Genomic DNA, 13,968 nt, shown 5'->3' with positions numbered 1-13,968 from the left:
ATCTGTAAGTAATTTTTCATGTAGTAACTATGATTCAAAAGTGCATAAATCAAATAAGATATATATGTAATCAAACTTGTAATAGCTGAAAGGAATTACTGTTACAAAAGACTGAAAATTACCTCAAACAAATATAAACCAAAACTGTGCCTGAATCTATAGCTCAGTGTTTCCTTCAGATTTCAGGATACAACTGAGTTCATATTATCATGTTCATGAATAATATATCTGTGTGGGACACTATATAGTAATTAAATGCAAATGCACTGTGGAATTAAGTGAATTGTATTGGACAAAATATGTTCTTGAGGACCCTGAATTATTTCCAAGATTCACAGCTTAGCCAATAGTGAAACAGCAGTTCTATCACAGAAGATAGAAGAGCAGCAAACTGATGAAGTTACTGCTGCCAAGAAACATTAAGCCCTTGTAAATTTTAGCGTAAGAAATGGGCTGATGATTTGTTCAGATATTTTGTCTTTGCTCTTAGCAATTTTTAAAATATTTAAACCAAAAGTGACAGTTTAAATGAAAAACTCTTGCTTTTTTTATTGTCACACAGGCAAAAGGCAGCTTGAGCTAAGCCTCTATCCACTATTATTTCCATTCTCTTTTTTGTTTGGAGCTGCTCAGAGATGTTTGTTATAAAACTGTTACCCTCTAAAAGTTCTCTACTGGATTTACTTTGAAAATTCCTTGACAATGTGTTGAGTTTGGAAATTGAAACTAAAATTGTCATTTCATTTCTGATCTCTTGAGAGATGTTTAGCGTATTACTTGAAGGAGTACTGCCATCAGTTCTGAAGGGGTTTTTTTGTTACCTTTATATATTGCAAAATAACGTGTGTCAGATTTCATAGATTCTTTTCTACTGTTTCTGGATTTTAATAATTTTCTTTTTGCTGTGCTAATGTATGCTCTGTAAATTTCTCGGTCATATCTTGAGTTGCTGTTCCATTTCTGTGATTTCCTGTGCTCTGCAGCACCAGGAGGCAGGGCTAGTCCTGGCAGTCATAAAAAAAGAGGCTTGGTTCCCCCTTCTGGGAAAACTGCCAGATATATACTACTTCAAAAGCTGAAATATATTCTAAGAACTTTGATCAACAGTCTTAAAACATTAGGCTAATTCTTCCTTCATTTTCAGTGCATGAGAAACCAAAAAGGTCAAATGTGACTTGAAATGCATGTCAATTAAGGTGGATGTGGAATGCCTGGGTACTTGAAGAAAGTCATGAAGTCCAGCCTTTCACTGTTAACTATGAAATTTTTATAATGGTGTTTGCATTAAGAATACAGAGGCATTATAGCATGTGTACTCTTAACAGTATTTCAGAAGTCAGTATATATAGCTGTATTCTCACATCAGATTTCCTAATTTGACAAAAGACTCCCCCCCCGCCCCCCAATGAGGAGGATATCATGCTGTCCATATACGGGTGATAGTTTCTATAGCAGAAAAGCTTTCATGTTCAACCATTTAATAAATTTCTAAGAATGTACTTGGTGGTTGGTAGGAAATAGGGTTAAAGAGCTGTGACTCTCCCTAGTAGCTTTATCCTGATAGTATTCCGATTGTCTTAAAATATACAACATATGCTGTTGGTTTTCCATTGAATGTTACTGCCTAGTGCATGTCAGGAGGGGTTATGTTCTGTGATCTGTAAAATCACTTTCCATATGAAGGCTGGATGTATGTAGAACACTATTATCTGAATGGAAAGTGAGATTTGGTTAACCTGTAAGGGAAAAAAATTCCTAGGTGTACAATGAAGTATTACCCAGAGTTCAAAAGGCTTGTGGCAGCACTGAGTGTTTGGCACAGCCATTTCAGCTTGCATAGTTGACATCTAAAGCTGTTCCATTTGGACAGAAGACCATCTTAATTGTTACTGTGCTTCTGTGACCTTCCCTAAGATTCCTGGAAATATTTTTGTTAAATACAGTCACAATACTTAATTTCACTATAAAATTCGTTTTCATAGATGTCTTTTGGTGAGAAGTCATCGCTTCTCAGAGGAGCTCTTGTGGGTCTGCTCTATGATGGTGCTTCTTGCTTTTAATTCCAGTCACTTTTTCTTTTATTTAAATTAAAATACTGCTTTTTTTTTTTTTCTGATGCCTCATTAATGGAAGCTCAGCATGGATGAAACAAGAGGAATGTTTCTTTCTGTCATGAAGGAGAGGCTCTATTCTCTCTATTTTAGGCCTGTGCATGGATGCTGCTTTCCACATTTCAACATTGAGACAGCGTCTCTAAATGCTGTACTTTGTGTTAAGTGACATAACTGATATCTGGACTTTGTTCTGCTTTCCCGTTTTCTGCCCTTTCTCATCTCACATCTGAACTACTACGTGCCTTCCTCTCTGATCTTGCAAGTTGTGTCTGTTCTACCCCATCCCCATTTTGTTTTCCTGGCTGGGTTGGGTGTATAGCTGTTTGCTTTATGCATATTTGGTCAGTGGTTCCCCATGTTTCTCTCTACGTTCAAGGCCTGATGTGACTTAGAATTCTTCAGTTATCCTCTCTTTAAGAGTTACTGGATCTCAGGCCATTATTTGTTCCAAAGGATTGCCAGTTTTGAGTTCTTACGAAGCTTTCCAAGGAGAATGTTTATTTTCTGCTATTAAAATTTTATTTGGCTGAAATATGTACAATATTGATAAATGTTATATTAATGTGTACAAAATGTATGTTTGTGAAACTCAATGTGAGCAGAAGCAAGTGGCAGTAAGATAACTGTGGGAGGAAGGACAAGCAGATGGTGACAGAAACCACCCTTCCTGAATTTGTAGTTGCTGCTGAGTCCAGATGACACGAAGAAGTAGTATCCTTGGTTTGGTTTCCAGTAGGATATGTAGCAGAGTGAAAACTGTTTAATTTGCATTTTCTTTCTAGTAATTTAACCAGCAGAATATACAAAATAGTTTGCTGGGTCTTTTCTTCTCATTGTACCCTTTGTGCTTTGTCCTCCCATGTGTGGTTTCCCTTCTTGTAATTAGGGAAGTGATATTTATAATAATTAGGTTCTCTCTTTTCCCATGGAACTATGTTTCTGGGATGCTGTTGAAATATTGCCTAAATAAAACCAGAATTAAAAAACAAATCTTCATTACTGCACATTTATTAATGTCTAAACTACACTTCGAGTCAAAGAAAGATCAACCACAGATAAACTATGAACATAGCAGTATAAGTTTGAAGAGCTTCTAGATGAGTTTCTTAACGTGTGAAGTTTGCAGTCTAAACTACACTGAAAGATCATGCCTGAGGAAGAAGCAGTACATCTCTACTACTGCCACCCTAAGTAACCCGTGCAACAGCGCCATCAACACCCTGAGGTACGGTGTGGCATTTGAGCAATGAGTGGTCACTTCCAAGGGGGAAGTAAGCAACTGCTAGAGACTGGAATAAATGCTCACAAAACATACTTAAAGGGGAAAAGAGTTGTTAATATCTAAAGTCAGTGACTGTAAGGCTGGATGAGTTCACTTTATGAGCTATTTTTTAAGTAAACCTCAGCAACTGAAAATTTAAAATATTATGTGAAACTGCATATTTGAACAAAATTCCAGATTCATTACATTTCTGCCTTACATTGTTCCACCTTTCCTTCCCTTTCATTCCAGAATTGGAGACCCATGTGTTAGAGATTCAGACAATGAATCCTTTTATCTAGCACTTACATTCATTATTCATTGTGCATTGTCAGTGGATTGCTACTTCAGGCCTGAATTAGAGATAATTAATCTTAGGAAAGCATTTGTAATTTCACATTTTATGAAGCACTATTGTCTCAGCACAGTAGTGCTGTGGTGGCAAAATACTCTAATGCTCATTGTTGCTATGCAGTATCATATCCCTTAATATTTATGTGCATTCAAGTCTTTGTTTTGCTTGCCTGTCTGTAGGTTTATGTTACACAGTCATGCTTGTGTTTTGCTTTGGAAATATTTTTTGGTAGTTTTATACAGAAGTTCAAACAGAAATAGGTTAAATTGTCATTTAAATGGTGAGGTGAGAAAGACCTTTATCCTTTCCAATACTGAAAAGCAAAACTTGGAAGTGATGGACTTCAGAGCGAGAGGAATCAAGTAGATTCCCAACTTGGCATGTTACTTCAGATGATGAGTTAAATTGGTAGCTGGTAATTGATCAGATGCAGTATACGCTTAGAAGCTAAGGCCTGATGTTTTCCATCTGGTGGTTAAATGTTTCTAAACCTTCTTGCTATGCACATAGCCTTCTAGGAGCTCTAGTTGCATGTGTGAGCATGTGTGTAAACTTTACTCAGGAAGTTGATTTTGTGTATTGCAGCCTTTTTGTTTAGTTTACGCGTCTGCATAAGGAACAGTTCCTGCTCTGTATCTTACAAGAGCTTAGAAACTATTCTAAAAATACAGATATCTCTTGGCACAGAGATACAACTGGTATTTCTAGAATGCTGAAAGAATAAAATTATAATCTGCGCCCATGTGAAGATACTGGAGAAGTGATTCAATTCAAAGTTACCAGAGATCCCTTAGTTGCATAGCACGGAGGGGAGTATTTTGGAATAAGTATCAATGTATGCTTGTCCTTCTGTTCTTCCTTTGTGTGCTATTGATTGCAGTGGGAGACGAAAAACTGAGAATTAAAAATGGAGTTTTTATTTCACTTAGCATTCTTGCTAAATGGAAAGAAAAATTGCTAAGGGCTTTTAAAATGCTCTCTTAAGTCTCTTCAGCTGTATTTGCCTAATTGTTTCCAGAAATTTCGCAGTAATTGCTAACTAAGGTATACTGCTTACCGCAATGAGATTTTTTGATTACACTGTTCATGAAAACTGGCACATCATAAACACATGTAATATAATTTTTTGCTTATTATTAGGTTTTTCCACAGCAAACATAATTCTGTTGTAGACATGTTAATCTTATCATAGTCCTTGAAAATAGAAATTGAGGAAAAATAATTAAAATTTTAAATAAGAGTGTATACACTGTGCAATTTGTGCTGACTAGAGAAACACACCTCCAACCTGAATTACCCTGTGATCCTGACCTCATAAATGGAGTCAAGAATTAGAATTTATTGTTAGTCTAATTAATGCCCTAGCAGTCTAATCAAAATGCAGCAGGTTTTATTGTTAGCCAATTACAGTGATGCTAGCACTTGTAGTCTAATTACTGCTGGTTCCCAATAGTCGATGTACACAAACTTCTTCATGTCGACCCCGTTCAGGCTCAGCCTTCCATTTTCCTGAGCTCTGCTGGGAGGAGGATGCTGGTGGTGGCTCTACGTGGGATACACCGGGTGCTTTCAAGCAGTCAGTTGCTAATGCTTTGTGTTGGTCCAAAAGTTTGCCGATGTTAATTACACTGGTTTTGTTAGACCTTTATTGTATGTGCTATAATTTCCTTAAGACCTTGCAGTTGCACAAAGCTGAGCTGAATCTAAAACCAAGTTAGGCACAAATCATCTGACTGTAATGACTTCATTACAGTTAAGTCTCAACTGCAAAGCATGTGCTGCTACGGCTAAATCCAAGCTAAAAAAATAAGTTCAGGCCAAGGGAAGTCCAGTGAAAACGTGGCAGTTCTTCAGGCCTCGTGTTTCTGAGGCAGTCTGAGGCCTGTGGTCTGCTAATAGCAATGGCAATACTGTCTTTATAGGGCTACAAATTGTGTGTGTGTGAGATAAATCTATGTGCAACACGCATGCTAGAGAGGGGGAGCATAAGCTGACCTTTCAGGTAGGCTTGCTGAGTAACGGTAGCTGAAGGTGGAATTAGTTTTCTTGCAAAGCTATAGGCTGTTACAGTTGTGATGGAAGTACTGACATCTCTTCATATTGGCCAGTCTAGTAAACCACAGGTGAAGGACAGCTTCTCCTGCATGGTCGTCTGGTCTGCGGCAGCTCCTGCAAACAAGCCTTCTGATCACTGCCAGGTGCCACATGTAATTTTGACATGCACATGAAAGGATGTTCTTAAGCTCTTAAAATCTTTCATTCCGGCTTCCATTTTTCAGACATTCTGCAGTGTTGAGTCATCTTCCGGTGATGAAGCATGGAGGTTTTCTCGTGTTTACAGTTGCCTCCTTGTGAGCTGACATGGCTTATTACACTAGGGGCCTCTGATCCGAACTACAGCAGTTTGGCAAAATGGAAGGGTAATCTATTCAGAAAGAAAATCTCTGCAAGCTGTTTGAATCTGGTACGATAGGGCAGAGGTTCTCCAGAGGCCATGGACTGACTGATTTTTTTGTTGTTGTTGTCATCGTCGTCATTGTTGTTTTGGGTTGTGGGTTTTTTTCCAATCTTATTGTTGGAGGAGGTTAATGTCTGTGAAACTGAAATTCTGGATTTCTGGGAAATGCTGTTTATAGTCTTTTGAGGTTAGATGTGGACCAAAGTCTACTGGAGAACCTCAAGAATGATATACAGTAAATCTTTGGATTGTTTGTCTTTGTGTTTGCAAGGATTAAAAAAGACTTGTTTCTTTTCTGTCTTGCTTTATTTTATTCAGGTAATGTTTGAAATGCTCAGTTTAGCTGAAGCTGTGACAAATTTGCCACTCTGCCATATGAAGTGTGGCAAAAGTATAGGGAATCATGTTTATAAAACTTAAGCCTGTCCTTTCATGAGAGGAGCTGCTTGGTCTAGCCTACTCCAGGCTGTTTAATAACAAATTAGAAGTACTGGGAATACCAGCCAAAATACACAAACAAAATGTTGTCTTTCTTTCCTATGCCTTGATCCTAGATCTTTCACAGTCCTGAGTCTAGGGCTTTGTTTTTGTTGTTTTGTTATTCCCCATGAGAAGTACTGGTTTATGTACCTATCAGAGACAGAGCTTATAAAAAAATTTGATCGCAAAATTTGCTTATTTAGGTGTGTAGGGAAACACTCCTGGTATAGGTAAGTTAATAAGCCTCTTGGCATATTGGAACAGTCATTAACAAGTGCAAACTGCCCTGGTTTTTAACACAATGAAACTCTCTTGGTTTTGCATCTTGAAATTGTGCTTTGGGTAATTTCTCCAAATATTACAAGTAAATAACTTGTCAAATATTACAAGTAAATAATTTGTGTACAATTTTCAGTGTAAAATTCTGTCTGCAGAATGTAGCTTCAAGATGTGCCCCTATACCTGTCCCCCTTTTTCCCTCCTCCCTGGTACACACTTTCATTGTTTGTTTTTGGGAGACTGGGTATAAAATTCTCCATTTGCTGGTCTCTTAGGTTACAGGGAAAGACAATTATGGTCTCATGCCTTCCCAGGACTTCCTCGGTTAATGTGCTGCGTCTTGTATTTGAACTTTCCTAAGTGCTTCCTAGAAAAATCATTATCGTCCTTCATGACTGTACCAAATACTAGGACTTTAGTCTATTGTCAAAACAATTAAAGAGCAATGGTTTTTCTTTCAGACTTGAGATCTATAACAGATGCAGGCTGTTTCATCTCCTTCACTAAGTTCCCAACCTTAATTCGTAAACTATTTTTTCTGTCTTTTCTATCAGCGTTATTTACTACTTAATACTTGTACCCGTAATTTCGTATATAGTACTAACTCTTTTCTTCTACTACATCTGAAATTGCTTTATTTCTTAGTGTTAGCATTCCTTTCTTGTGACTTACCCTGCTGTGTTTCTGTTAAGTCCCCCACAGTCTCCTCCTTGAATGATTGCTTCTAGCTCTGTTTATTTCCCATCATCCCGGCATTAATATACAAATAGTTGTGAGATGGTTTATTCCCTTTCTTTCTTGGTAAGTAGGTTTCTTCTTTCTTTCCTCCTCTCCCTTTTCTTCTTACTATCTATAAGCCTGGCATTTCAGTTCTTGACTTACAGTTGTCTTTTTGTCAAAAAGTGAATCTTGTATCCACTCCAGGCTGTTTTTTCTTATGCCAGCTCTGAAGACAGAAGATTGAATGTCTGAAGGGAAGTAGTGGCTAGTCAAGAGCACATCTGTGCTCTGTGGGGACTGTGCTCCATGGATGAAGTCTCTAGACGTCTCCTTCCAGTTGATTAAAGGAATGACAAACTTACTGTGCATACTGGTATAGAAAATTAAGATGAGGCTTAGCAGATCATATGTAGACTTCCTTGGGGAGAGTGAAAGAAGGTGTGATTCACATGGACAGTTACACAGTCAGTTTAAGAGATGACCTCTTTGCAGACATTCAGTACTCAGTGCTGTTAATCCTTATTTTTATTTCTGGGGTTGGTGGCAAGATTTGAAATGGAAGTTGTCAGCTGTTGAGCTTTTGATAATTTTGAGCTGAGGGAACCAGGTACCAGTAATCTTCACAGTACATAATGCATCTTTTTCTGGAGACTATCTAAAAAGAAATGATGCGTGTTGAAAAGATGCAACTGGAAAATGTAATCTCATAAATGCTGGGGGAATTACTAAAACTCATAGTGCGTCTCTGTTGTTCTTCTGGATAGCTCAAAATGTGGTAGGCAGACCACACAGGAGTTGATGAGTGGTTGTGTGGGTTTTTTTGGTTTTTGTTTTGTTTTTTTAAATTCAGAAAGTAATGGCAAATGAGAGAGGAAGAGTTCCTTGAAGAAGTAATATTTTGGTCATTTCTAAGGGGAATAGTCGGTGGCAGTGTATGGAGATGCCATCTGAGAAAGTGAAGTGAGAAGGGAAGCCGAAAGTGGTAAAAAAGGCATGAAAAGAAAAAGATACTGGATCAAATATAGATGTGTAGAACATGGACAAGGACTCTAATGGCATTAAAAAATAACTCCAAACAAAAACAATAAAAAATAACTCCAAACAAAAAAGAGTAATGTGGTTAACTGGAAGAGGCAAAAATGAGATACATTGCAAAGTAATTTGGAGCAGGTGGGAGGTGGGAAAAAAATAAAAAGCAGAGATGTCTAACTGTAAAAGGCTGTAAAAGTCAAGGTGACAGATAAGGGCTTAGAAAAAAGTCCTCTAGTAAACAAATTACAGAACCCAAATCACTTCTTTGCTTGCTGAAGTGAAGGAAATGGGAGAGAAGGAATTGGAGGTGACAATGAAGTCTTGATCCTGAGAGAGAGGGTAAAAGTGTATACATTATTTAGAATAGAAAAGGAAGGTATGCCTAGTACTAGAAAGAATCCGTTTGTGATAATGGTGTAGCAGGAATGGGAGAGGAAGCTGATGTTTGGATTAGAACCAGCTTGAAGGAAATGTGCTGAATAATTGCTGTGTGTTTGAACAGCTATGCGGAGGTGGCAATTAAGTAATTGGAAAACTTGTTCTTACAATGGACTTGTTTCCTACGAGGAGGCTAAAAGAATCGATACAGGAGTGAGTCAGTACATCAGAGCATCAGGAATATTTCTTACCGCAATGTTATGTCTTGCCATGACATACATAACTCAAGTTGCTTTATGGATGCTATGAAATGATGATAATGATCACTCAATTTGCTATATTTTTATCACTTAATAAAAATGTCTTATCTCTTCTGCATAGATATTTGATTTAATGGATGCCAAAGCCCGTGCTGACTGCATCAAAGAAATCGATCTTCTTAAGGTAAAAGATTTGTTTAAAAAAATGTGCAGCCATCATCAAAGTATATTAAGTTTTCCATAGATGTACTTGAGGTGTCCACTATTGTCTGTGTAGAGTTTTTCTAAGCCTCACTTAAGGAATTTTTTTAATTATTATGGATTTAAAAATTAACCTTGAGAAGTAAATCCTATAGAAAAGTGGGTAACTTTTCAAGTAGAAGTTTCTGCTAAAATGCCACAGTATTGTAAATAACTGTCTTGGGTACAGTAAAATACTGATTTTTAAAAATTGACTTTGCTGTTTCAGGTAACAGTTTAGTGTGCTATTGCATAAATAGGTTGAAGCAAGATTCCTCTAAAATTGCAATGTCAGTTGTCATGTTGATCCTAAAATGCCGTCATGTTCTTGCAAAATGTTTATCTGTAAATGCTTCTCATAAGTGTATACTTTTTGTATCATAGTGAAATAGATTTTAGGGGTTGTTTTGTTTGCCTAAATAAGAATGTTTCATTTGTCGGTCTTAAAAGATAAGATGTGCTCTACACTAAAATGTGTGTTGCTATTCTGCTTTCTTAGCAACTGAATCATCCAAATGTAATTAAATATTATGCCTCATTCATTGAAGACAATGAACTGAACATAGTGTTGGAATTAGCTGATGCAGGAGATCTTTCTAGAATGATAAAGGTAGGAATTAACTTTTTTAAAAAAATTAAAAGCATGTAACGTTCAACTTCTTTGGCTTTTCATTCTATGTGCTTATTGCTGGGTGAAATGCAGTGAAAATGTCAGGAGCTGTGGAGAAAAGTGGAGTGTTTAGACTGACTTTTTTTAAATGTATGCCCAATATTGATATTTATGTAAGTATTTTTAACACTGTTGGCCAGAATATAAGTGCAGATGGGGACATAACTAGACTGAAATTATATTAGTGCTGGGTAGAAGAAAAAAAACTATAAAGAAAAGCACTGTCGACACCGTTTAGAACAATACATTTTGACAGCATTCCTGATTTTTGGCATAATTGTGTTTTGTGTTCCAATATTTTATTCTCTATAATAATAGTGAAAGCAGAGAAGGGCTGGTGTCATAAGGTAGAAAAAGTTTCTTCTGATCTTGAACTTCAACTGTTAACCACTTTAGCAAACAAAATAAAGATTAAAATGCAAATAACTGCATCGTTTTATAGGTCTAGTTAAATACTTCTTTATCTTGAGACTAACAAATATTCCGAAAATATATTTCATATTTGGTTGAAATCACATACAATGAACTTATTGATATGTGGTTGTGCATTATGGGTTAATTGCTTTCTTTTGTAGTTTTTAAATGCCTGTTCTTTAGCTAATGAGAAAAATTTGTCCAAGACTCATCATATGAACTTTGTATTCCAAAATGTATGTGAAATTTTAACTAGCTTTTTTATCTGTTTGTCATCTGACAACTACTTCCCCTCTTTTTCTACCCTTTTTCCACTGAGTCTTGATTTTAGTATGTCCCTTTGGCGTACTTTCTTCTCTGCACACCAACATTATTGTTGTCAACACGGCGTAACTCTGGGAACAAATAATGCCAGTCAATTAGCTCAGCAACAGCCGGGCACAGAGTAGAGTTCTGCTGTTTTGCTTAGGACCTACATGAATAGAGAATGTTAATTTCTTCATTAATGACTTTCATACTGATTTTTTTTTTTGAGCTTTTGAAGACTATCTAGATTGATAATTGTAAGGTAGGACAGTCAAAATTTGGTTCTAAACAGGTTGACAGTGTTCTGTTAATATTTATATCCAAATCTGATATTTTTCTTCATCTCATGAATTATTAATTCTGTGGGCTTACATTTCATAAAACATAAAGGAAGGTTTGTCTTTTCTTTTGAATGTTCAGTTTTGACACAACAGTTATTAATATGAGTACTCTGTGACAGATTGCCTTATGGCATGTCTGGTCTTATGACCCATTGAAGCTTTTTCTTTTTCCCCTCCTTTTTTTTTTCCCTTTTTTTTTTCCCATTCTAAATCCAATGTGTGAATAATGGCTTCTTCAGTGCAGTTGGCCTCATTACACCTTGTCCAAGTCGGTGGGTATTTCTTACAGGCTCGATCTTGGAGGCATTGTATGATTGTCCTCTTAACACAGGGATCATGTTTAATGTAGCAAACTTAGATTGCTGTTTGATGTTAATGACAGCCTATCAGGCTATTATTAAATATGTATGAGGTGTCACAATGCACTCCGTCTTGATGCTGCTGGTGGAGGAAATGATTTGGTAGACTACTAGGGCAGTATGAGTTTGAATGTGGGGCACATCAGTTATATAGTGTATTCTTAAAGAAGTATTTTTAAGAATTGCCTGAAAAATAAATGATATGTGATGGTATGGAAGCTTCCTAGCAGAATGGCTGCCTGTCACACTACTAAGGTAAATAACTATGCTGTATTATTAAAACAAACCCTGCTTTCCAGTGTTCTTGCTAGAATGCTGTTCTAAGTTTGTCGGAAGATGTTGAGGTACTCCCAGAAGAATGTTTGGGTACCAGGCTTGTTGTGTGATTTGTAGAAAGGATCAAGCATGTTTTTAAAACTGTAAACATCCACAGCTTGAATGACACTGAAACCAATGTTAATGTGAGGGAAAACTACTTACTAGTTTACTCGGGTATTTGTTATGATATTATTGGCACATCAGAGAATTCTTGCAAAGCTGCTGTGCCTCACAGTGCACCTTAATGAATTCTTTAGTTCTTCCCTTAATGAACCACATCCTTGCTGCCCAGCTTTTATAACATCCCTCTTGTTACCTGTGAATAATACTTTCTTTGTCCCCATTGAGTAGACAACTGAGGAAAATCACTTGGTGCATTCATATGGATTCTAATAGAATTCATAGAATCTGCTGTATGTCCAAAAAAAAAAAGCAGCTGTGCATTGGCATTTACAAATCGCATAATGAAATCGGAGGTATCTCATGTGTTCTCTCTCTCTCTTTGTGTATTTATGTATGTACATACACAGAGTTAATCCACTTTACCTTATTTTTTTTTTTTAATTACCTGTGTCACAGGGAGATGTTTCAGTACAGCCTCCATTCTCAAAAGTAGGAGGATCCAAAATTGAGGATTATCTTACAGCTTTTAATGGCCTGGTAGAATTCTTGGATATGGCATGTCAGTAATACTGAGAGGCACAGTTTTAAGGCAACAATTGATATATTGGATAAAGAAAATGCCATAAATAAAGAAGAATCTACTCATTGCATTAATCAAGAAAATACATTATAATGATTCAGTAAAAAGAACTAGTTAGTAAAGTCTGTGCTGAAGATATTGAAACAAGAGAATTTGAACTGTTTTGCAGAATAATTACCATATTATTTAAGATTAAATATGAAGTTATTAGGCTTGTAAGAAGGCATGTTACAAGACGCTAAAATGTTGTGTAGGTTTTTTAAATCGGCAAGAAACTTCAAGGTCTGTTTCATTTCTGCAGATATTTTTAGTTTTTCTGGCAAATAATCTTAGCACACACAAAAAAATGCAGACTTTAAACTGAATATGTCATATAGATCTTAAGGAAGTTAATCATGTTTTGGGAACAAGCATGAAAACTTTCGTCTAAAAAACTGAAAATATGTTTGCAGTTTTCTCAAGATAGATGGAAAGTAATTTGAGTTCTACAAGAGGTCACCTGGGGACTTCACCAGCTCTTCAGAGAACACTTTTTGTGTGTATTTTTTTCAACTTTAAATAAAAAAAAAAAACATACTATAATTAGCTAGGTAAAATAAGACAAATATTTAAAAACTTTTCATCAGTATGAAGCTCATATTGATATCTCAGGTTTCTGTAGTTGGGAACAGTGAATTCTTTGTCCTTAAACATACTTGTTTTTTATAGGACAGCCGAAATACAGTGATAGTCACTTCTTTCCAGGCAACTGATGCATATCTAAATTGCTCATTGCAGTAGCTGGAGCTCTGTTTAGGCTTGTTTGAACTCTCATTGATTATCATTCTGATGTTTTCACCAGTGGTGGATATTTTGGGCTTCACTGTGTGAAATTGCATCAGGCAATTTCTCTTCTCCATGTTGTCTGGGATGCAGACCCTCCCTCCTCTCCCCATGCCAAAATATATTAGCAATGAGTTTTTTTGGAACTTATTTGCAGTACTCCGGGGTTGACTAACTTGCCTGTGCTGCCTTACGGGACAGCTTGCATTTTCAAAGGCCTTAAAGAGTGGAAGCAATTTTAGCTTCAGTCACTGGCAGCTTTACCAGCCCACAGTGCTGCTCCTGCCCGTGGGAAGCAACCACGTTGCTGGATGGCTAGTAGCCCATGATTAACCATTCTCACAGCCGTGAAGCTGGTTGTGTTGCTGAGAATGGAAACTTGTCACTTGTTTTTTTTCAAACTATTTTCTGGTGGATTGCTGTCCTGGGAATGTGCTAGAAATAGAGATGGTTTCTCA

General features: G+C 36.7%; 1 protein-coding gene across 7 annotated transcripts in view; it reads left to right on the top strand.

The window, feature by feature from the left end:
• NEK7 (NIMA related kinase 7) overlaps nt 1-13,968 on the top strand; it is a 75,285-nt gene that overhangs the window by 20,395 nt on the left and 40,922 nt on the right. For 6 of the 7 annotated variants that reach the window (XR_014228452.1, XM_082314637.1, XM_082314639.1 and 3 more), the window contains exons 4-5: nt 9,459-9,521; nt 10,077-10,187. Coding sequence is in view for 6 of the 7 variants with exons in the window: in XM_082314637.1 (XP_082170763.1) it covers nt 9,459-9,521; nt 10,077-10,187 (174 nt within the window). In the remaining variant the exon portion in view is untranslated. The remainder of the gene's footprint in view (nt 1-9,458; nt 9,522-10,076; nt 10,188-13,968) is intronic. The other variant, XM_082314640.1, reaches the window with a different exon arrangement.

This window comes from Platalea leucorodia, assembly GCF_965183815.1.
Source record: "Platalea leucorodia genome assembly, chromosome: 5".
NCBI classification, from domain to species: Eukaryota; Metazoa; Chordata; class Aves; order Pelecaniformes; family Threskiornithidae; genus Platalea; species Platalea leucorodia.
Note: the sequence above shows the minus strand (reverse complement) of the source record. Positions and strands in the feature narration are given on the sequence as shown.